The 24,322-nt window shown below is 39.8% G+C and overlaps 1 protein-coding gene across 1 annotated transcript; it reads left to right on the top strand.

Moving 5' to 3' along the window:
* Positions 1 to 9,641: 9,641 nt before the first annotated feature.
* Positions 9,642 to 12,182, top strand: LOC111395337. The gene is made up of 3 exons (XM_023021320.1): positions 9,642 to 9,996; positions 11,128 to 11,201; positions 11,809 to 12,182. Exons 1-3 carry the CDS (start codon positions 9,748 to 9,750, stop codon positions 11,885 to 11,887), a joined length of 402 nt encoding a protein of 133 aa, XP_022877088.1. The 5' UTR covers positions 9,642 to 9,747; the 3' UTR covers positions 11,888 to 12,182.
* Positions 12,183 to 24,322: the final 12,140 nt, after the last annotated feature.

The following is a 24,322-nucleotide window of genomic DNA, read 5'->3' as shown; positions in this document are numbered from 1 at the left end:
ATTTCTATATCACTTCAGAGACACTTCGAAAGGGTCGTTTTCAGGTCGGAATATGTGGTGCTGCGAGTCCGAGGCGTGTAAGATCGGAGCGTAACACACTCCCAACCACAATTACACACAAGAATCTACATACTAAGAGAACCCACTTATTACGTACTAGATGACACTGCAAACGATATCAAGTCTCACCCCAAATTAGCTCATAACTATCTCACAAATTGGGATAAATGAAACACCAAAGAAAAACCTCTATTTATAAGGACACAAAAGGATAGCCTTTTGATTTGTATTCCGTATGGAATTCATAACAAGTCTATTAAAAGTAGGAAACCAAAAATTCTATTCTATTTGAATAGAATAGTGCTATTTGCAGTTGCTTACTAAAATTGTCGTCCTACGTGACATTAGGGATATCAATCGGGTTCGTCAACTCGACCCCAAAAAGCCCAAGCTAGCTTGACTCGGGGCTCGATGTCGGGTCGAGCCCGAGCTGGCTCGAGCTCATGGGCCTATATTTAAAAATAAATAAATCTAACTACAGATGCAGCAGCTTGCTGCCTTATTGAAATTTAAGGTAGTAGATTGCTGCCTTAAAAATGGCAGCACGGTGCTACCGTTATTAAAAAAAGAAAAAAAATCGACCCTATCTGGCTTGGCTCGGCTCTGCTCGGTAAGGCCCGAGCCTTGATTTCTTGGCCAAACAAAAGCTTGGTTTGTCTCGGGCTCGCGAAAAAGCTCAGACCATTTTACTCGAGTCGAACCCGAGCCTCGAGTTTCTACTTGCAAGCCAACTCGACTCGTTAACACCACTACGTGACATACACATGACAGATGATTATTTAATGTATGAGCGAATAACAAACTATCACATTAATGCATCTAATAATTACCTGTCATGTGCATGTTACGTAGGACAACTGTCATAATGAACGACTACAAATAGTATTACTCTTTGAAATATAGACAAAAAACAACCATATTTTATTGAGACAATACCTTACCAAAAATCCTAACAAAATTAACACATGGGTTTACTGAGGATATATTTGATTGAATACTTTATTACATATTTCAACTAATCAAACAAAACGGTGTAAAGATATTCACATACCCACTTTAAATTTGTTGTAGTGTTAAGAAATAAATCTTACGTCGAATAAATATAACAAACATATATGGACTTGGGTTGCTAAATGATATTCACTTGCTTCAAATTTATTATAAACAAGACTTGGTTTTTTAAAACATATTAAGGGGAGGATAAATCCCACGCCGAATAAATATAATATAGGGAAATTTTAATAACTAGGCCCTTTTCAGATAACAATTTTAGAAGTACTGCGACATTTTCTAAATATCAAAAATACTATATGTCACATTATAAAATTCCAAACCTACTTTGATATTAAAGTGGCGATATATTAGCTTATTCCCTGAATTCCTCTATTGTCTATTGCTGTCTATTGCTGTTTAATCAATATTGTGCAATAAATGATATTATTAGGATAGCTCAATTGGCTAATTTTTGTGATGTGACATTTGAGTCATATGTTGTATGCTATGAAATGTATGCTATAGACAATGTTATGTAATTAATGTTTTCGATGTGTATTATTCGATTGGTTATGTTATATATAATTTCATTGATATTGAGCGACGAATTTTATAATAGTTGGACGAGTTCTACTTTATTTGCACTACATATATGGACGATGTCAATGGGTTTGCCTCGTGTTCTGGTAAAACTCTAGGCTTAATTCTACCGACAGGAACTACATACATTATGCTCGTAGACTTAGTACTTTCAGAGTAAAGGGTTGAACGAATGAAGAAAGCTTCTTCTATAAACTATGAGGTTGATCTACATATGGCACTAGTTAAGATTGCGAATGACACATCTATGATGTTTTATATGGAATTCAAAAGAAAGATGTCATTTTACAATGCTTGGGTGTTCCTTCAAGTTCACTTGTAATTAGATCAATGTGTGTGTAAAGTGCAACTTAGCCTAAATATGGAGGGATCACGAGTCAATAACAATGTTAACAATGATTGATTGGATACATACTTTATTTTATGTGACTCAAATAAAATATATATATATATACACGTAAAAATATATCCAAGTCTATACACATATACAAGCAGAAGTAAAAGCACTATGTTCTTGGAATCGCGTTTCGTTCGATAATGAGACACAATTAGGAAAAACGAAACCAGAGTGTGCAAGACCGCATGAAAAAGGATTTCTGCTGCAGTTACTTGTTTTCTCACAACATGAAAAACATATATAACATGATACAAAGAAACGTGACAATGCTATGAAATTGTGTTCACCAAATAGAGTGTTGTCCGGCCTTTTTATTTTTTATTTTTTAAAAGGTGTTATTTGTCTACTGGCTACTATTAGCGAGTTAAACATGAATATATGTTAATTCAATGAATCAAATATAAAATCAAAATTTTTGAATTGGTTGCAAGCTCCAACTAATCAGTTTTGGTTACCTAAAATTTGAACATATAATTTAAATAAATAATTGCATGATAGGGTTAAGTTTTACAAAATACAAAATTTTACTTAAAACAAAAAAAAAAAAAAAAGGGTGATTCATGTAAGGGTAATTCTTTATAAATCGTTAATACCCGAAACTCTAAAAAAAAAGATTGGATTTTACCACACACAAAAATTTATTTAGGCAAAAATAAAAAATAAAAAAATAAAAAAATGCGATTTATGTATGATTAATTCTTTAGAAATGGTAAAAATTGAAAACCCTAAAAAATAATGGATTATATACACTACAAACATGTCTTCTTCAAAAAATAACCAAGAACATGTGGAACATAGTAGTGTATCGCCTTCTTCTTCTTCATGGTAGATGTAAGATCGACAACCTCAACTACGCTCCTCCCATTTTTGCGATGCTAAGTGCATTTCTTGTTCGATTTTATATTTAGTCGACCACCGAACTCAAGGAGTCTTCAATCACGATTTTCTTCAACGACAACCATTGTTACCTCTACGGTAGGATGTTGAGGGATGATCAATTTGGATAGGCAAAATAACCTCAGGAGATGTGTTCCCCACTGGCAAATCCTCAATAATCACAGCATGAGAGTTGCAAATTCTGGTCATACACATTTTGTGGCGATACTTTTCGTATTTGTGAGAAATGGTGTATTGATTTGCTGACGAATGTGATGGGTAGAAGTTGTGATAGAATATCACTTTTTCACTCAAATAAACAAACTTTCATAAATCTTACAACATATATTTCATACAATAGAGCTATTTTCTCTCAACAACTCTCTTGTACAAACCTTACAATTTTTCTTCTACCCGAAGTTTACAATACATGCCAACACACCTATTTATAGAAAAAAAACTAAGAAGTGTTCAAGATGATCAAGTAACTTCCTAACCTCCTTTAGTAGAAGAAGTCAATTGGAACAAGTAACCTTATCCCATATCCTTTTATAGAAGGAGAGTTCACGATACTTAAATAACTTCCACCTTCTTTAGAGAAGAAGAGTTCAAGATGATTACGTAACTTCTTTAAAATCTCTCGACCAATGACAAGCTTTTCCTTCATCATATAAAATTCTTCTATCCAATAAAAACTTTTGCTTAATCAAGTTGAATTTGACTAAGTCATCAACTTGATATCTTTGAACTTCCTTTTATTTCTAGAGTTCTCTTGGTTAAGTTTACATTACTTTCAATAGAATGGTGAACTCTGTGATTAATAGAGTTAAGAGTTTCCTTTCCTACTGTAATTTTCGTATTGTATGATCTATGGATAGTCCCATCCAAATAAAAGATCTTGGGTGATATTGAGAATCTTAATTTGCGTGAAATATGGATATGTTATATAAATTTGGTTATAATGCGTAATCTGTGCTTATTAAAATATGATTATTTTTACTATAAGCTAAAAGTATTCGTGGAATAAAAAAAAGAACCGTAATAAAAGGAGAATTTAGTTTTAATTTCCACTATAATATACAAAGTATTAGTGCTTATGCTATTCCATTATTATGTCTATTCAATGTGTATTTCATCCCCTTAACATTACATTATATGTTCCTTCATGTTCAACTTGCAATTTTCATAAATATCATATTGACTGATTTGATACCATATTAACTTAGACTCAAAGATAATTTATTTATTAATATTTTAGCTCAATCTGACTTAAAGTGTTGATTTTCAAGGCAACTGTGCTACTTGCACAGACCCATTTGCACAGGGTCTGTACATGTGCACACACATGGGGGGTGAGACCCAATACAAAGGGTCTAAGCAGGGGGCTTAATTCTTTTTAAGGTATGGCAGCATGGACAATATTACAAACAGTTTCCTCTTCTGGATAGTTTACAAAACTATTTGGAATAAAGAGGTATATACAAGAGCCGTTGAGTACTACAAGTTAAAGCATAATTACTGTAACCAAAACCTTCCATTAATTCACCCATAACTGAAAAAGAAAGTACACGGTATAAATGGATGGATTTAATTGAGAGTACTGAATACATGGATTTCAAATTCAAATCATGAAATTGATGATGCTAATCCAATGTTCATCTTCATTTCAATCGCAATTTAAAAAGATCGCGAGAAATTTTTCATCTACTTTAGAATAAAGACAATCTATAAGCTACTTGACGTAGCGGAAGATTATAGGAAAGATGAACAATCACAAAATGAGAAAACTCTCAAGAAATTTTTTATTGAATTCAAGAACTACAACTCGAAAGGGCTTACAACACCTTAAATAGAAAAAAAAACCTAGCAAAATTCGAAAATAGAATAAAAAAGATATTTTTTCAAAAATAGAAAAATATGAGATAACTATTAAGATGGAAAATCCTTATCTTCAGGTCTCAGGATCATCCTCAAACAAACGGAATACAAATCCGAATTTTATGGAAAGAGATATTGCAAAAACAAAAATTACCATAAATAGCAAAAATGCCTAAACGAGGGCTTAAACGATGGATTTTGCCCAAAATTGCCTTGTGTTTTATTCATTGGCTCGATTCCAATCGAATTAGACTAGCAATTCGTAAAAAACGAACAAACCCAAAGTTATCATGAAATCAAAAACCATTATTTTGCCTTGCGACGATCTCATTTCATCATAAACTCTAATACCTTATACACTTCATCACTACTTCATCTTCAACAAGGACTGGTCAGAATTTCTTTAGTTACCAACTTTGGTTGGCTAGTTATGTACAATAAAGACGTAATTAAATAATGGATTCCCATCTTCACCACGTCTTCATCTACCGTGTCTTGTGACAGTCTCAAGAAAACTCATTCAAATCTTTCCTGACTACGTTCTTGACTTGCTGAAAAACTTATCTTTTTGTCTACAGTTTCCCATCTTCCATTTGTTTGTGCTGTTTCCATACATTTTTAAACCAAGCAAAATTTCTCAACCCAAAACCTTATAAATCTACTTGAAAATATTGAACCACATTTCCTCATTTGCTGATTGTCTAACCTCCAATATCAGCATTATGTGGATGAGCTGATGTTATAAGCAAATATCCCTCATGTCCAGGAAGTGTTTGAAGCATAATCGCCTAAACAACTCCCGCTGCACATTAACTTTGCGATTAAGAGTGGCTATGAGGTCAAATTTGTATCATATGTTTTGATGCTTCCCCCAAAATCTGTTAGCATGGATGTTGTAAAATTTCAATTCTTGTTGATAAATTTAATCAATAGCGTCAGATAACTATATAACACAATAGAAAAGGAAATTTCATATTCTTGCGATTTCATTCAATACATATGTATGTTGGAATAGAGAAATGAAAGAATATTATGTGATGACATGCAACTTAACGATGACATATTGTATTGTGGTATCCGATGACATAATGTGGATGGGGTTTTAGTTATTAAAGGAAACAATACTACATATGATTGTACATTCTTGGAAAGTTAAATGGTTAGCGGTGTCATTCCTCTTCTAATGTACTTCACAGTTCTATGATAAATATACATACATAAAAAGTTACAGCTGGGAATCGCATGCCTATGAAATCTAACTTAACTAAATGAATTTGTACGACTAGGTAAAGTTTGACTTTTTTTTGATGCAATAAGGATTAGACCTGAAGATTTTATATTACACTACACGTTACATGTAGCGAAAGGAAAATAAACAAAGCAATACAATAACGTTGAGCTGCGTTGCTCTATCATCTTAAATCCATAGTCATAATGTGCATACAAATGCAAAAGCTAAAGTCAGGCCTACAACCTTTTGTAAGGTTTCCTAAAGAACTCTAGTTGTTTGGCTAAGTGAGAACTTGGCCACTTGTCACTCGTATTCAGGTACTGTGCACACTAGCTCTCATATTTACCATGTTGTGTGATATATTGTTCATGAAAAAATAAAAGAGTGATATGTATTGTCGAAAACAAACAGAATCACATGAAATAAAACAAAAATTAAAAAAACTTATTCAACAGGATAAACAATTATTTTATTTTGTTGAAAAACTAACTTCAATACATGTCTATTACCTGTGATTGATGTTTCTGAACTAACTTCTTAGAATTAGATTCAAGATTCCTCTTAGCCTCATTGGTTTTTCGGGAAGTCTTCATATCTGTATGAAGATTTCTTGGAATCAATTCTTGATTTTTTTTCTTGATATCTCGACAATGGAAAAAATGAATGTTGGGGAATTTGGGGTGGGGTCAGGGTTGCGTGGCATATGTGTAGTGTTGATATGTTATGTTTGGTGAAGTGATTGTAACTTTCTCTTATTAGTGATATGACGTAGTGGAAGCTTATAGGAAATATGAACAAATCTCACAAAGATTAAAAACTCATGAAAATTTTACTCATGTCAATCATTGCTACCTCAAATGGCTTACAATGCTTTATATCTTGAAAAACCTAGAGAAATTCGTAAAAAAAAAAAATTAAATAATAATCAAAAAAGATTTTTTCAATAATAAACAAAATTCCAATTCGAATTTATTGATTGAGATATAACCAAAACAAAAATTATCAAAAAAGGAGAAAACTCATAAATGAATGTCTAAAAGAAGAAATTTGGCCGAGATTAGCCTTGCATCAGGGGCAATGCCACAAAATCTTGTTTATTAGTCTATTTCCAATTAAATTTGACTAAAAGTTCGCCAAAAATGGACAACCCCAAAATTTCTCAAAAAATCGACAAATTGCCTATTTATGCTTGTGCCAGTCTCACTTTGGCATAATGTCTGATTCCTTTCGTACCACATCATGATGGGAGTAAATATATTTATTGGTTATCGTTTTACAATAGATACTGTAGTAATTTTGGAATTAAAAAGTTAAAATGTAAAATTTGAATATTAATTTAAATTGTAGTGATGGTTGTAATTTCCACTTGTACTAGCATTATATTTTCTTTATCTTCGTGTCCTGGTTAAACTCAATCCGAGCTCCTTTATATAGCCTTTTAGGTACCCTAGTACACTTGAGCAATGCTAGGTGTACAGGTAGGGGTTCTGTGAGAACCTTTGTCGACGCCTCACAAAAGATGGGTGGGTTACTTTTTGGCCATTTTTTATTTAGGTGGGCCCCACATCATTGAGTTTTCAGGCAGGCTTTTATGAACATTGTTTCTATACAAATGGAAAAATTCATATTTTAATTATTCCAATTGTGCAAATTTAGTTTTAATTTAAATTGGTTGACATGTGTATCTTCTAGGTTTGAATTTTAAAATTAGATTTTTTTTTATTGGCTACTAATTTAAATTAAGTTCTTGTTTGATGAAGTTACATTTGCTAAAAAACTGATTTAGTCTATATATAATTTACCAACTTTTATCAACATATTGTCTAAAAATCTACAATAAATAAAAACAATGTAAAGTAACTTAAATATCTAAGGTGTAATTATTCCAAGTATTATTCTACATGTACATTAAAATTTACACCCTAATGTACATAATATCCAAGTTACATTTAGGGTGTTTGATACCCATTTTTATGAAAAATGAATTTTAGAATTGTAGATTGATGGAGGATGTGTGGATGAAAAATAAGGAAAAATTGTTGATTACGTGTAATATCATTTTAATAAAAAATATGTGGTTGAAAAAAAAGAGAAAAAAATGTATTTTGACAAAAATGAGAATCAAACGAGATATTAATTAGGTAAGAGTTCACAAATCAGACTTTAAGTACGCATAATTCAAAATTCAGGTTACAAGTTTTATTAGTGCAAAAATATGATTTAACTAATTAATTGAAAATATTTATTAAATGATGATAATAAAGTGACAGTTATATGATTAATGGTCACATATTCACAATTATAGGTCACCGATTTATTTACTAGTCGCATATCACAAAATTAATTGGTCATAGATTTGTTCAAGGTCAAAAATAAAAATTTTGTAGGTCACAATTTATGTCATTGGTCACAAATTCAAAAAATTATAGGTCACATATTAGATATTTTCAAATTTGATGGTCACGGATTACTTTTAAGTCATAAATGATCGAATTTTAAGATCATAGTTAACGGTCACAGTCACAGAGAGGACCAAATAATTGGTCACAAACATCCAACACTAGATCTCGATCCACCCTCACCCTGCACCACCACCAAAACAACACCAACACCAACACCATCACCAACAAAATCGCCACCCTCACTCGTTATCGTCGTTGTCGTCACCACGAGATCAAATCAAAAGCCAACAAAAATTAGGACAATCGTAGCCACCACCAACCACCTCCGTCAATAGGAACCACCACGATTACCACCACCAAACACACCAACAATATCCAACTCATACCTCACCAACACCACCCACATCACAACTGCCAACACGAACATCTTTACCGCCGCCAGAAACCATAAGAACACCTCCACCACCACCAGAAGCCACCACCAAACACAACAACAACATATAACCAACGTCTCCACCACCAACATGACTATAGCCGGAAACAATCATAGCCACTAGGACCATAACCAACACACAAGACAATAAACCATCTCTTTGACAGATCACAACCCAACCACATCGATCGTGGCTGCAGATCACAAATGGCTATGGTTCTAGAACAGATCAAAGGTCACGACAACAGATCGCAAACCCCCTTACCTTCATTGTCGTCATCGCCGTCATGATCAGTGAAGTGACTCTCACACCCCTACCCGTCGCCTTATCGTATGTCGCTACAAGATGTATTACGTCACACGATGCCATTGCATGGTGCCAATCGATCGGTTGAAATAGAAAGGGATGGGTAGGAAGATGGATCAAAATATAAAAAATCGCCCCGACTGGTCAAAATAGAGAGGTGTGGTTCAAGTCTGACGATAACACCGTCACACCAGAAATTCTCTTCCACGGCGGCGCCACTACTGTTGAGAGAGGAGAGAGGTTTCGGCTGCTGAGAAAGGAGAGAACCAAGAGAAGACATTAGAGACAAGGATGGGGAATTTAGGTTTTGTAATGGGTACCTGATTTTTGCATAAAGTTTCTTCATCCCTGAATTATTAATTTAAAAGTTTAAGTACTTGGTTTTATGTAATTTTTCCTATTAATTATTAGCTACTGTAGCAAAACCCCTATCCCAATCCATTAACCCAAGGCCGGGGAGAGCCCAATGAAAATGGCCCATTGATTCTCTCTTTTCCAGTACTCCCGGCTGAAATTTCTCACACACTACACACAGTACAGAGCTAACCGTTGTATAGCGGAAATTAATAAATGGCGTTAAGGGTACCGACGCTAAAATGCGCCTTCTCGACCAAGGGGTGTACTTTAGTAAGTCTCTGCCGGTGGACCCATACAATAGCCCAGCCACCGCCGCTTGATACCACTGTTGCCCACTCGATCGACGCATCACCGACGTTGTTTTTGCGAGAACATCAAAACAACAACGGCATCGGAGATGCATTTCCGAATTGTTCAATTTTCGGTGGCCCAATGGAGCTTATGGCTGTCCCCAAAAGAAAGGTAATTTCTTAGTTTCTTCCAAAGATTCAATTTTTCGCAAAGGGTCTAGGGTTTAGCACCTTTTATTTATTAAAGGCATTTTTGAGATTGCCCGTTGTGTTGATTTGCATTTTCTTCAATTTGGATTTTTATTATGTTTAGTGCTGTATTTGGAAATGTGGGATTGTGCAGAAATTTTGAAGGAAACGTTTATATTGCACTTTGCTCGTTGCAAATTCAGTAATTCTTTTTAGTTACGCTATGAGGTGTTCGAATAATTTATTATCTCGAAGAATACGACTGTTGTTAATCGCTCATTGTACTGATGTTTTGGTTTTTCGTGTGCCTGAGGAATACCGTGTCCACTACCCAATGGTTTCAATTAAAATCTGTATATAGAGGTGGTATAGGAACTTTTTATGTGGATAGTTTGTGTTCGGTGCATTGGAGAGCCTTGTAGTTCAGAAAACCCATTAGATTGTTGGCAATTTGACTCCTCAGAGAGGTGGGGTGGGTCGAAAAGTATTGTGATACCCAAAAGAATTCGTTCAAAAATATCCTCACCAACAACAGTTCTCTTATTCTAGAAATAAATGTGTAAGGGCATGCATCATCTTTAGGCTGAACTTTGTTCAGTGAGTCTATATTACCATATCCACATGTCAGGCTCTACTTTCACCTTTTGGCATGGGAAAGGGGAATCATAGAAAACCCGGAAAAGGTCCTGTAAAAAGGGACAAAGTTGGGCAAGGAAGCACACAGCAAAGTTCTGTTTTTTCTCGTACATTTCCATCGTCTTGTTCAGGAAATAATCCTTTTGGGTATCAATAAGATTGAGTATGAGGCAAATAAATGCGTAGGGGGATATCATCATTGGTCAGATGTATATGTGTGTTAATTCATTTTCTGTATAGTTTTGCAGTTTATATGGTTAGGCACTTGCAATCATTACTGCATGCATGTTTCTTTGGCGCTTCTCTATTATCAATCTCGTGTCAATAGGGATTTTTACTCTGTTCTTTTATTTCTTAACCTACATATTTGAAAAAGATCATCAATGTTAGGGCCAAAAGTTTAAAGCCAGTTAATTATTTGATGACATGTTAGTGCATTCCTTCACTTTGAGTACTCATTGCCAAATGCTTCGTGCAGGTCTCTCCACACAAGAGAGGCATTAGGAATGGACCAAAGGCTTTGAAACCTGTCCCAGTGATCATCCGTTGCAAGTAAGGGTTTCTCTAGCAATTCCTCCATTATGTTAATTTGCAAACCTCTTTTATTTATTTATTTATTTAATTTTTTATTCATATTTTAATATAATTTAATTTCAGTCCAATAAAAACTTTTTATTTCGGAAACTATTGGAAGAAAACCCTTTTTATATTTTATTTTCTGAACCATATCCTTAACAAGAAATAGCTGCCCTATGTCCAAAGTCTATGGAAGGTGTTCTTAAGTGTTAATTTGATAATTTTGTCTCGTCATGGTTATGCAGTGTGCAATTTTCAATATGATAGTTTTAAATTTTAAATTTGTTTGGTAAATTATTGCAGCCACTTTATAAAACGTACAAAGGGAAACCATTTGTGATGATAACATTGAGATTTTCTATTTGGCTTGCCTAGCAAATTACACTTGTTTGTATTGAATGCAAAGGAGTTATATTGATTAGCACACATTCTCTTGGACGAATTGATGGAAAGAATCAGTCTTTAGAGGCTTGTAATATGTTATATAGTATTTGTTGCTTTTTAAGAATTAAAGCTTAACATGCTCTTACTCCCTTATCATTAATAATAGCTCATATATCTTTCAAACACTGTATTTTGGCAGGGTCTGCGGTCAAGTTAAGTTGCCACACTTCTTCTGTTGCAGTGGGATTAAGCCAAACCCCAGTGAACACAATGGTTGAAAGCATTGAATCTAGTCATTATTTTATGGATTTTTGCAGCATCACGTTCACTATTATCATTATGTAGAAATCTGGCTTACGTTGAGCATATTATAGTTTTATATTATAACTTTAATTTGACCTGTTGGAACTTAATGTCTTGTTTCGCAGAGAGAACTTTATACCATTCCACAGTCCAGTAGAAGGAGAAAGAAGTTAAATTCTTGTTTGTAATACTATTGGGTCCTTGTTAATAGCGCACTCCGTGAATGGATGGATGTTGAAAGCTTTTTTTGAATAGAACAATTTTTTCATATTTGAATGTCTTTTTTTATTTTGGCTCACAGATTGGGAAATGAAAATAATAATGAAATACCATGTATCTCCTTTGGTAATCTATGGTAGTTGGATTGACCTTGATCACACGAGGACGCTAAGCAAACTCTATGCACCTAAATATGGCTTCTAATGCAATGAACAATGAATAGTATGCCAACGGGCTGCATGCTTGGTGCTTCAACTTGGCCCATGTTTGATGTGTTTACTGTTTGATGTTCTTCCCTGGGAACTTTAGGTTTACACGGGGATAATATTATTTGCATGTTAGTTCCCAACTTAGGGGTGAAGTACATACCGAACCATGCGAATTGAAGAGCTAATCTTGCAGGCATGTTCAAGAGATCATAAATTTTAATAAATGAACATTTCTGAGGTCTCATTAATTTGTGGAAATTATATCCATCCAAATATTTTAACTTCACAATTCAAAAATAAGATTTATATTTTTTAATTAAAAAATTAGATAATAATTTAAATATTTAATATTAATAATTATATTATAAAATTAAAAATTAATACACATATTTACTTATGCAATCCAACTACGCACCCAAAATCCTGATCATTTTCGTATTTTCTTCTTTCTCTATCCCCGACTTCTCTCTCTCTCTCTCAACCAATCAAAAATGTAGTAGGATCATCGCAGCGACGATACAAGCGACAATATCGCAACTACTATGAGTCGTGAACGGAGATGCCACTGTTGCTGTGCGCTATGAGTCCCACCGAATCAGCAGCAAAGTCTCTCTTCATCCCACCAAGCTGCTCGAGTCGTGAGCGGCAATGCCGTCAAATCCGCAGCGACATCTCTCTTCATGCCATCACGCTGTCGCTTGACGATGGTTCCCCTCTGCATAGCGTTTACCTTGACGGTGCTCGAAAACATTCAAAATTGACGCGCTCGACGATGTTTTCCTCCTTTGCGGCTTTCATCCTCATCGAGAAACACTCTAGTGCTAGCAGTTTGGATCTAATTTGCATTGTGGTGCTGGTGGTTTTGGATCTGATTTGTTAGCTTTCATCCTCATCGATCGGTGTTCTGATTTTTATGCTGGTGTTGTGGTAATGGTGAGGTGGTTATGGTGATGGCGATTGTGGAGTGCATGTGATTTTGGATTTGATTTGTTGGTCCTGGTGGTTGTGATGTTGGTTGTGGTAGTGAGGTGGTGGTGATATGTCGTGGCTGTGGTTGTTGCTTCCATTTTTTATTTGTTTTGCAATGGTTGTTGTCTTCATTATCGTCGTGACGATCGTGAAGATGGTGGTTTTTGTTCGTAACAGTTTGGTTTGTTTGAGATGATTGAGATGGTGATAGTGATGGTGATGGTGATGGTGATGGTGATGGTGCTGCTGCTCGTGGTTCTGGTGACAGTGGTGTTGGCAATAGTGTTGTTAGAGGCAGTGGTGAGTTGGTGGTAGTCATAAATTATTTGTTTGATTGTGACAAATAAATTAGTTAATGTGTAACTAATAAATAATATGTGATTAATAAAATAGATCATTTGTAACTAATAAATAATGCGTGGCCTAGAAATTTGTTAAGTTGCGATTAATAATTTGATAATTTGTGACCTAGAAATAATATGTAACCATAAAATAAGTTGTGATTTATAAAATTTGTGATTTGTGACCAATGAATAATATGTGAACTATTAATTTGATAAATTTGTGATCGAAAAATAAGTTGTAATTTGCGACTGTGACGACTGTAATTGTGACTAATACATAATTGTGACTATAATTTATATAATATTATGACCTTAATAATATTAATTAATAAAATTTTATTTAATTAATTATTTCATAAATAAAATTTAATCAATATCTGATTTTGAAATAATAGACCTTGTTTTTTAGTTTTGAAAGAGGTTATACTTAATCTCTTAATTATGAAATTTTCTTCATTAATTTTGTTCGAATGGATGAGATTGTAATCTTATTGTATCTCAACTTGTCTGAAACCCTTCCTCTTACGACTATGTAGCCTTCTATGAATTTTTGTCGAGTATGGGATCTTTAGTCCACTTTTCTTTGTTTATCTCTAATAATATCGCATATGGAAAAGGAGCATTTTCTTTATTTATGGTAACTGATGGTTCTACTTCTGATAATGCCCACGGATCTTGATGTTACGAAGCCCATAGAAAGCATAAACTCTATTTTAATTGGAATATTTTTCTTTTTAGATGTTCATTTCCACAGTTCCTTCTGCATGTGCAGATAGTATCATTGTACACTATACTAAGAAGATCAACTTTAGTGCTTCTCGCAAACGTCAGAAATTGGCTCTCTCCTCTCCTTTTAAGAATGTGTTCATGGGGGGTTCTAAGAGAGACAAGAATGAATCTTTACATGAAGGCAAAGGTATGAGTAAGCGTCCTTAGCTGCCTCAAAAAGCTAGAGGTTTGCCGGTATCAGGGTCCTTGCCCACAGTATCTGGGTATCAATCTATGCCAAATTTGGCAAGGAACCCCGCAAAGAGGAAAACAAATATGCAGAGGCATCTAAACATCTTGCAAAAATCAAGGCTTTATTTTCTTCCTATCTTAATGAGAAGTTGGATCCCAATACCCTATCAATGATTCTCGCCTTGGGAGAAGTTTGCAAAGGGTATGGCCCTGAGGAAATGGGGAATCTGATCGATACTCACCTTTCGCAAGCTGTTACGCCCCTATCTGAACCGTCTCAGAACGCCCACCACCACACATTCCGACCTGATAGACACCCGTCCGAAGTGATATCACCAATGTCAACAACCTAGTAGCACACTGCGAGGTATAGGTGATCCTGTTGAACTGACTGAAGCTCTTCGCCTCCGAGGCCGAGGCCAAGTGGACCCCTGTCAAAAGATCTGCCGCCAATTTCAGAAAGAGATTTGTGCCAAGATCCTCTCTGCACCTAAGGTTTAAGTTGATTTGACGTCTTCATGAGGCTAGTTGATGTGACTTATCAACTTTATCTCAATTCAACTCAGGAGAAACAAGCTGTCCGCCCACTCTACAGACGTGGCTGATTGACGCCTATGAGCGGATGCCTCATAGTCAGATGTATACACGTGTCCCAGATTCAACGGTTCATCCCACCTATAAATACCCAAGGTTTGACAAGAGGCAAAGATAATGAAACTCTTACTACATAGCACTCCATAGCAAGTTTATATATTTTCTCCTCCCCATTATTATTATTTTGTACAACCCCTGGGTACTGTTCCGACCACCTAAACTTGACTTGACCGTCGGAGTGTATACGGCCACCACCCCCGCTGGTCCTGACCGTGTGCGTCTGACCGTGCATTGATTGTGCGCAGGGAGGCATACGTGGAGTAGCTATCGGTTGGCCACGTGGAAGGTCCAATTTTCGAGGTTAACAGATTTACGCCGTCTGTGGGAAACACTTCCCGTTCAAAGTTCTGCATTCTCCATCGGACTAGCGACTAACCTTGAAAAGGGCACGTTCTTAAAAAAGAATAAAGTCAAGTTACAATCCAAATTCTCAGCACCCTTGAAAAAGGAGATAGGATGAGCTATAGCCATGAAGATGACAACCCTATGAGAGAGGCCTCTGAAGAAGAGGTATCCCATAACAATGTTACTCATCAGAGACCACATCACCGGCCTCGCCGAGGTGGAAGAATAGCCATGCTCACTGAAAGAATGACTCAAATAGCTGCGGGTAAGAGAGACATTGCAGCTCAGAATATGGCAATATATGAACTCCTCATGCAAGCCCAGGGTCATCAGGGCTATCAAATGCCCCAAGGATCTTATCCGGTACAGGCACATAGAACGCCCTCTCGAAAGAGAGATGAACGCCGAAGGCACATCTTATGTGCAAGGAAGCCAGCCATCAGAACCACACTTGGGGGACAATTTTCCTCAAAAATACGGGGAACAAAGGTCGGCAAGCATCTTCGACCGGATAGGGGATGATCCTAGCTATAGGGTCCGTCCGATAAGAAGATCAGTTCGTCCAGATCAGGAACAAGAGCAGGCTCTTTCTCCTCCTATAAATAGGAGGGACAGGAGGAACCTAGTCGATTGAGGAAGTCGATGAGAAGCACTTCCACCTCCACATGGCATTCAAGATGAGACAGGGTGAGATGGACCCTGTTGATCCTATGAGATTGACGACGCTGATGATAACCTCAATTTCTCAAGGGAGATCCGAAGCTTTCCAATGCCAGTAAATTTCATGCCCCTTAAGATCCCCAAGTATGAAGGAAAGGGGGACCCGGAGAAGCACCTCACCAAGCACATGACACGGATGAGCCTAAGGGGAGCCTCGCCCGCTTTGAAATGCAGAGCCTTCCATTTAACACTAGGCTGAGCCGCCGAAGTGTGGTACAGCAAGCTTCCTCCTCTAAGCATCAGAAGTTGGCCAAATTTGAAGAAAGCATTTTTGAACCAGTACCTCTCACGTAGGGAAGGAGAGGCACCAGTGCAACGCCTGCAAGATATGAGGCAGGCCTCTGGGGAGACGCTGAAAAGCTATCTCGCCAGGTTTACAGACGAAATCACCTACTGCGAATAGGTCACTGACAGAGAAGCCCTTTCTGTCCTGAAAGATGGGCTCAACATGAATACTTTGTTCTGGAGGGACGTGCGCAGCAAGAATCCCTCCACATATGACGAACTGGTGGAAATGATGAGAGTGAAAATTGTGAGTGAAGAAATGATTGATCATCGCAACCGTGCCGCGCAGGGACTCCCTCCGCCTCAAAGGCAGGTAGGTCGAGGACTCGCAGCATACCTTGTTACTCAGCAATGGACCCAAGCAAGTCATACAATAGCTCCCACGTCTGGACAAGTCCTGGCTTCCGCCACATTGAATGCAGTACTGGTGTTGGCATATGAGAATGCCCCTGCCGAAGCGGGACCATCTGGAAGAGCTGATAACAAGAAGAAGAAGAAGAAGAAGAAGAAGAAAAGGTTAAACAAACCCTTGGAAGGGGTAAGGTTTTGTACGTTCCATCAACTCTATGGGCATGACACTAGTGAGTGCCGAGACGCCAATCGACGCCCTGATCGAAGCAATCCACACCCTTCTAGCAGGAACGAATATCCTTGCAGATCCGCCTCCCCGAGCAGGGGGAAGAGAGGCCACAGAGAGCAATTACCTCGGAGAAGAGAATCAAGGAACCGAGGTTAATCTAGACAGAGAAACCAGGCCCAATTTTCTGGGAGTCAGGTCATCAGGGAAATCGATACCATCATTGGGGGACCCTACATTGGTGGCAACACCAGGAATGCCCAAAGGAATTATACAAGGGAAGCAAAGGACCCGCCAATGATCACTTACATTGTCAATGAGTCACAAGCAGCCGACAGGATGGCCCCAATCACCTTCTCCCGGAAAGACACAAAGGGGGTTCACCACCCCCATTGTGATGTATTGGTTGTAAGAGCCATAGTGGCTAGAAACGGACTAAAATGCATGCTTGTCGACAATGGCAGTTCCGTGAACATATTGTTTGGCTCAACTTTTGACAAAATGCAAATTGAACATGGGTTGATCCCCATGACCGACCCACTATTCGGATTCACTAGAGACAGCATCATCCCACGAGGGCGGATCACTCTGCCCGTCGAGATGGGTTTAGCACCCTTAGTGGCCCAACACTTCATGGAATTTTTGGTGGTAGATTACAGATCGGCTTATCATGGAGTATTGGGCAGACCCACTTTGAAAGATCTTTGGGCTGTCACGTCCATCCACTACTTGTGCATGAAATATTCAACTGAACATAGGATTGCTACGGTCCGAGGTGATCAGATGGGCTCCAGGGCATGCTACTTAAACTCGCTGCTAAAGTTTGAGCCCTGAACTGTTAATGTAATCCTAACTGAGGTTCCCGCTAAAGTCAATACGAAAGTGGAAATGCTCGACGCCCCTGAACAAGGGCATACCTCTGAGCAAGAGGCAGACGTCGACATGGAAGAGGCCACTAGACAAGGACACCCTCTTGATCAGTTAGATCCCCGAATAATTGACTCTAAACCAAATGCTACCCCAATGGAAGAATTGGAGACTTTCCCCACCAACCCAGAAAACCCTAGTCAGGTCTTGCGTATAGGAAAGTCATTGTCCCCTGAAGCAAAAGTAGAGATGATAAGCTTCCTGAAAAGGAACTTGGATGTCTTCGCATGGAAGTACGAAGATATGATGGGAATAGATCCTAGGATCAGTTGCCATCACCTTAACATCAACCCCTCCTATGCCCCCATAGACAGAAGAGGCGTGCCCTCAATCCAGAAAGGTACGAGGCACTGAAAGAAGAAGTGAACAAACTTAGCCGCAGTGGTTTCATAAGGGAGGCCATCTACCTGAAGTGGATATCCAACCCGGTCCTAGTGAAAAAGCCCAGCGGAAAGTGGAGAGTATGCGTAGACTTTACAAACTTAAATAAGATGTGCCCCAAAGACAGCTTCCCACTTCCAAGAATAGATCAACTTGTGATTCTACTACTGGACATAAACTGCTGAGCTTCATGGATGCATACTCTGGGTATAACCAGATACCCATGTTCCTGCCCGATGAGGAAGCTACCTCGTTCATTACGGACAGAGGTCTGTATTGTTACAAAGTCATGCCCTTCGGATTGAAGAACGATGGAGCTACATATCAGAGATTGGTCAACATGATGTTTGCCAAACTCATTAGCAAAACCATGGAGGTTTACGTGGACGACATGCTAGTCAAAAGCCTCCAGGCAGCCGAACACGTAAGTCACCTCGACCAATCTTTTTAGATACTTAGGCAGTATAATATGAAATTGAATCTCCTCAAGTGCACCTTTGGAGTGGCATCGGGTCAGTTCTTGGGGTATTTTGTTAATCAAAGAGGAATTGATGCAAATCCAGTGAAAATAATGGCCTTGCTAAAGATGAGGTCACCTCAGAAACCAAAGGAGGTCCAAAACCTCAATGGTCGGATAGCCGCTTTCAGTCGCTTCATCTCCAGGGCCACAGATAAAAGCTTGCCTTTTTTTCAGTGTGCTGAAATAAGGAAAGAAATTCCAATGGGCTTCAGAATGTGAGGAAGCCTTCCAGGCGTTGAAAAAGCACCTCGGAGAGGCGCCCCTCTTGTTGAAACCTCAACCAGATGAGTCATTATTACTGTACTTAGCGGTTTCGGACGTGGCGGTCAGCGTCGTCCTAGTCAGGGAAGAAAGTAAGCGCCAGTTGCCAGTGTATTACGTTAGCAAAGCGCTCCTCCCAGCTGAAACACACTACCCAGACATGGAGAAACTGGCGCTCGCCCTTATCACAGCCTCAAGAAAACTTAGGACGTACTTTCAGGCCCACTCAATTCTAGTTCTCACCAACTTCCTGCTGAAGCAGGTGATACAGAAAACAGACGCATCAGGACGCCTACTAAAATGGGCAATCAAGCTCAGTGAGTTTGATCTAACGTTCCGACCTCGACACGCCATCAAGGGCCAGGCCCTTGCTGATTTTATGGTTGAGTTTGCCAAAACCCCAAAAATGGAGGCGATAATGGAACCAGCCGAGCCCTCCACATGGAAACTGTTCGTAGATGGGTCCTCAGGAGAGACTGGCTCAGGGGCAGGGATCGTATTGGAAAGCCCGGAAGGTCAAGCTAAATTGTGCAGTAAGGTTCGACTTCAAAGCCTCAAACAACGCTGCTGAATACGAGGCCCTTCTGGCAGGTCTTAGACTTGCTAAGGAGATGTGGGTCAGAAGGCTCCTGGCGAGCAGTGACTCTCAACTTATAGTAAACCAGGTCAATGGAAACTTTGCAGCCAAAGATGGTAGCATAATTGCGTACTTGAAGTTGGTTCTGGACATAGTTCCTCATTTTGAAAGGTTCAAATTGACTCAAGTCCCCCGTCTAGAGAATGTACATGCAGATGCCCTTTCAAAATTAGCCAGCAGCAAGGATTTAGAGCTGCTAAAGGTCGTCCCTATTGAGCACTTATCAAAGCCCTCCACCTCCGGAGGTGAAGAAATACTATGGATAGAAGGCACCCCATTGTGGATGCAGCCTATCATCGCCTACCTGAAGGATCAAACACTGCCTGCTTCTAGAAGTGAGGCGAGGAATTTAAGAAGAAGGGCTGCACACTTCGTCCTTTAAGAAGATACTCTTTACAAGAGAGGCTTCGCCTCGCCGCTTCTTCGATGTGTGGGAGGCGAAGAGGCCACATACATACTCAGGGAAATCTATGAGAAAATCTACGAAAATCACTTCGGAGGAACAGCTCTAGCACACAAGGTTCTCGGTCAAGGCTACTTCTGGCTAACCATGCTTGCCAGTTTGTCCAGAAATGTGACAGTGCCAGCGCTTCTCGAACATGCAAAGACAGTCTTCTCAGAGCCTCTCCGTAGTAACCAGCCCTTGGCCATTCGCCAAGTGGGGCATTGACTTCATTGGTCCACTCCCAAAAGGAAGAGGAAGTGCAACTTTGGCCATTGTCGCCATTGACTACTTCACTAAGTGGGTCGAGGCAGACCCCCTTACCAGGATCACCGAGGCAAATACTACCAAATTCGTCTGGAAGAACATTATTTGTAAGTTCGACATTCCCCACTCCTTAGTGTCTGATAATGGAAGGCAGTTCGACAACACGAAAATGTGAGACTTATGCGACGAATTGGGCATAAAGGACTTCTCCACACCTCATTACCCCAAGCAAATGGACAAGTTGAAGTAGTGAACAAGACTATCAAGCACATCCTGAAAAGGAAGCTTGACACTTCAAAGGGGGCTTGGGTTGACAAACTCCCCCATGTCCTCTGGGCTATCAGAACTTTTAGCCAAACTGCAATAGGTGAAATACCATTTTCCATGGCCTACGGAGCCGAGGCCATGAGCCCAGGGTTCCATCACATCGACGGATACACTTCAATGAGATCAGCAACGACGAGACTCGAATAAGCGAACTGCACCTCCTTGAGAAAAGGAGGGATGCCTCCCAAGTGAACTTGGCTAAGTATCAGCGAAAGATGACCCGCTATTACAACTCCAAGGTCAGAAACAGAACTCTTCACCTGGGCGACCTCATCCTCAAAAGAGTCTTCCAATATTCAAAATCAACCGGGTCAGGAGTGTTTGGCCCGAACTGGGAGGGCCCTTACCGCATCCATAGGGAACCCCGACCTGGTACTTTTGAAATTGAAGACATGGCAGGAAAGGCACTGCCTCATCAGTGGAACATCGAACGCTTGAGGATGTACTATCAATGATGAGCCTTTGTTTCGATCCGATCTCAATATGGTCTAATGAATCGATTGTTCTGATGGTCTCAGTTGTAAGTTCCCTAGCTCACTAAGTGCGGAAATTGCCTTGGTAAAGTGTGGTGTAATTTATTTCAAGTAATGAAACTTTGGTTCTGTGCCGCATCGGTTAGTAAATAGTTTCCTCAATCCTTCAATATGTTTACTTAAGTGATTCGATCTTCAATTATTAACTGATTAACGTTGAGAGACTCTTCATGTTTCCTTAAGTGGTCCGTTTCATATTAACTTAAGTGGTCCGATCCTCAATTATTAACTGGTTATTGTTACATGGTGCTTAGTCTGATGTTTGTCATTCAAGCAAGTATAAACAAATCCAAAAGAAAAGAAAACAGAAGCACAAATACTTAACAAAAAATTTCATTTCATTTAAATAAGAATTGAGGTATAAGGAGGCCGAAACCATTACAAAAGATGGCCCTATTCTAATGGAAGGACATCTGCGTCGACTGCCTCCGAAGCCTCCAGAGCCTCCTCAGCAAGCTTATCAGGCCGACCTCCAGTTGGTCCCCCGAACTTTGCCTCCAAAGAGGAGATGTCTAGAGTGGGATGGACCTCTTTCAGTTGACCCAATGAGCCTTGAGCACTCCAAGAAGCCCAAAAATTGGTGAAGTCTTCATACAGGGGATGGTCTTCAAAGTGGTCGATGAAGTTCTGAACTGCTACCTCCCCTGCAGACTTCAACTCCTCCTTCAAAGAGGCAATCTCCTCTGACTGAGCCTCTGCCTTCTGCCTCAGCTCCGCCTTCTCTTTGTTTAAGGCCTTCAGAGCCTCGGTGACGAGCTTGTGTTGCTCGTTGGCGTGATTAAATCACCGAGTCACAGCAGCCACTTGGCACTCCACCTCGTATAACTCCTTCTTCAGCCACTCCACTTCCGCTTTGGCGGCAATTAGCTGGGCCTCGGCCTCCTTCTTTCCCTCCTCCGCCTGCGTGGCCTTGGCCTGGGCCTCTCGCACGACATCCCCATAGTGCATCGCCTCCTCGAGGCACTTGGCGAGATCCTCCCTCTTGGAGTTCAGATCCTTCACCAGGCCCTCGAGTTGGATGCTTGTACTCAGGGCCCGAGCCACGCAGGCGCTATTGGCAGCCACCAAGTCCTCAGCTGTGCACGAGGCGGTGTGGTCCCTCCACTCCTCATTCCAGTATTTGCTGTGGACCATCGCCACTGTAGCTATTTCTGGAGGAAGGGCCTCCAACACTTCCCTCACCGGTTCCTCCGGATTTGTGCCCAAAAAGTCGACCTCCTTAGAGGGACGAGGCCTCTTCCTCTTCTGTTACCCCGGCACTTGAGCAATTGGCACAACAGCAAGTGGTGTTGTAGCCGGGGCAGTGGCAGCCTCAGATGGAGCAGGCCTCTTCTTTGGAATGGCCACCTCGGTTGGAATTGTGGTTTGCTTCATAGCCGGGATGGCCTCGCCACAGTTAGGCATTTTGGAGGGGCGGCGTTCTTCTTGCCCTTCCTCTGAAGGTCAGCCTCCTGGTCCTCCAATACCTCCTCCTCCATCGGAGGCTGAAGCCTCTTATTGGCGTCCACCAAATCCTCTATTTGCTTTTTGTAGGAGGAGGAGGAGGCCTTCAATGCCCGTGCCTCTGCCATCATCCTCTGGACGGTCTTAAAGTAGCGGCGCACAGGCATTTTCTTATTAAAGTTGTCTGCAAAGAACGAATGATGAATTAGTACAAGTGTTGAGAGTTCAGAATAAAGGGTAAAGACTTTGGTCCAGTTACCTTGGGATGCCATCAGGTCGTGGGTAATGAAGTGAATGTTCTTTCGGATCAACCTATGGTAAGACCTCTTCTTTTGAGGCAGCTGATAGATGATGCAGATGGTTTCGAAGTCCTCGGATGACACCTCGCACCGAGGAAGAGCACCTACAAAGGAAATGCAAATATTAGGCACAATTCGAACCGAAGAGAAATATAAAGAAAAGCAACTACTATACTCACTAAGTATTGAATACTTCGCCGGGACCGTAAGACCCGCCAGGGGGTCCCCCTCCATCGTGTCCCATCGCCCTGCGGCCCAACACCATAGGCTCTTCCATTCTTTGATGGAGCTCGACAGATCGACCACGAATGGAGTGTGGGAACCCCATGAAGTAAGGTAGTACCACCCCCGGGTCTTATCCCCTTCGGCAATTACCTTAGGTATGTAAAGGGTCTGGAAGACGGAGAGGGGCATCTCCACCCCTAATGACGCCTCTTTTCACAATATCCAGGAGCCCACCATTTGGCTCTAGGAGTTTGGATTGAGTTGCGTCGGGGCTAGCCCATAGGATCTAAGCACCATCCTAAAGAATGAATGAACTGGTAGCCTAAGTCCGGCCCTAAGGATCGCCTCGCTAATGGCCACACAACCCGGCCTAGGGTAGCAGGCCCTCTCTTCGGGCCCAGGGAGGATCAAATCTATACTATCAGGGATCTTATACTCTATCCTAAGTCTCCCCAGGTCGGCCTCTCTTAATTTAGATGGGTAGTCCGATGCCCCCCAGTGCACAGAAGTATCTGCTGGGCTATCCGGTTGCTTCCATATATTTTCCCCCTATTATCGCCTCGACTATTTCTGAGGAGGTTGCCATAATGGGCTCGTCCATCCTCACTAGTTCTAACCCCCTCCCCGAGCCAGAACTCCCCTCAGAAGCCATTTTTCAGAAGTTAAAAATCCTAAAAAGTACTGAAACTTACGAATTTGAAGGTTTTCCTAGCCGGGAATGGTGTAAGGTCGCCGGATGTTGGTGTTTCTCGCCGGAAGTTCAAGTTTCTCGTTGGAATTGCTTCGAAAATGTCGAAAATCGCAAATGACTTGAGAGCAAATTATAGTGTTTGTTTCGCAAGGGTAGAAAGCTTGAGAAAAGCTCA

Source organism: Olea europaea, chromosome 1 (assembly GCF_002742605.1).
Source record: "Olea europaea var. sylvestris chromosome 1, O_europaea_v1, whole genome shotgun sequence".
In the NCBI taxonomy this organism is placed as follows: Eukaryota; Viridiplantae; Streptophyta; class Magnoliopsida; order Lamiales; family Oleaceae; genus Olea; species Olea europaea.
This window is presented reverse-complemented; position numbering and strand designations above follow the sequence as displayed.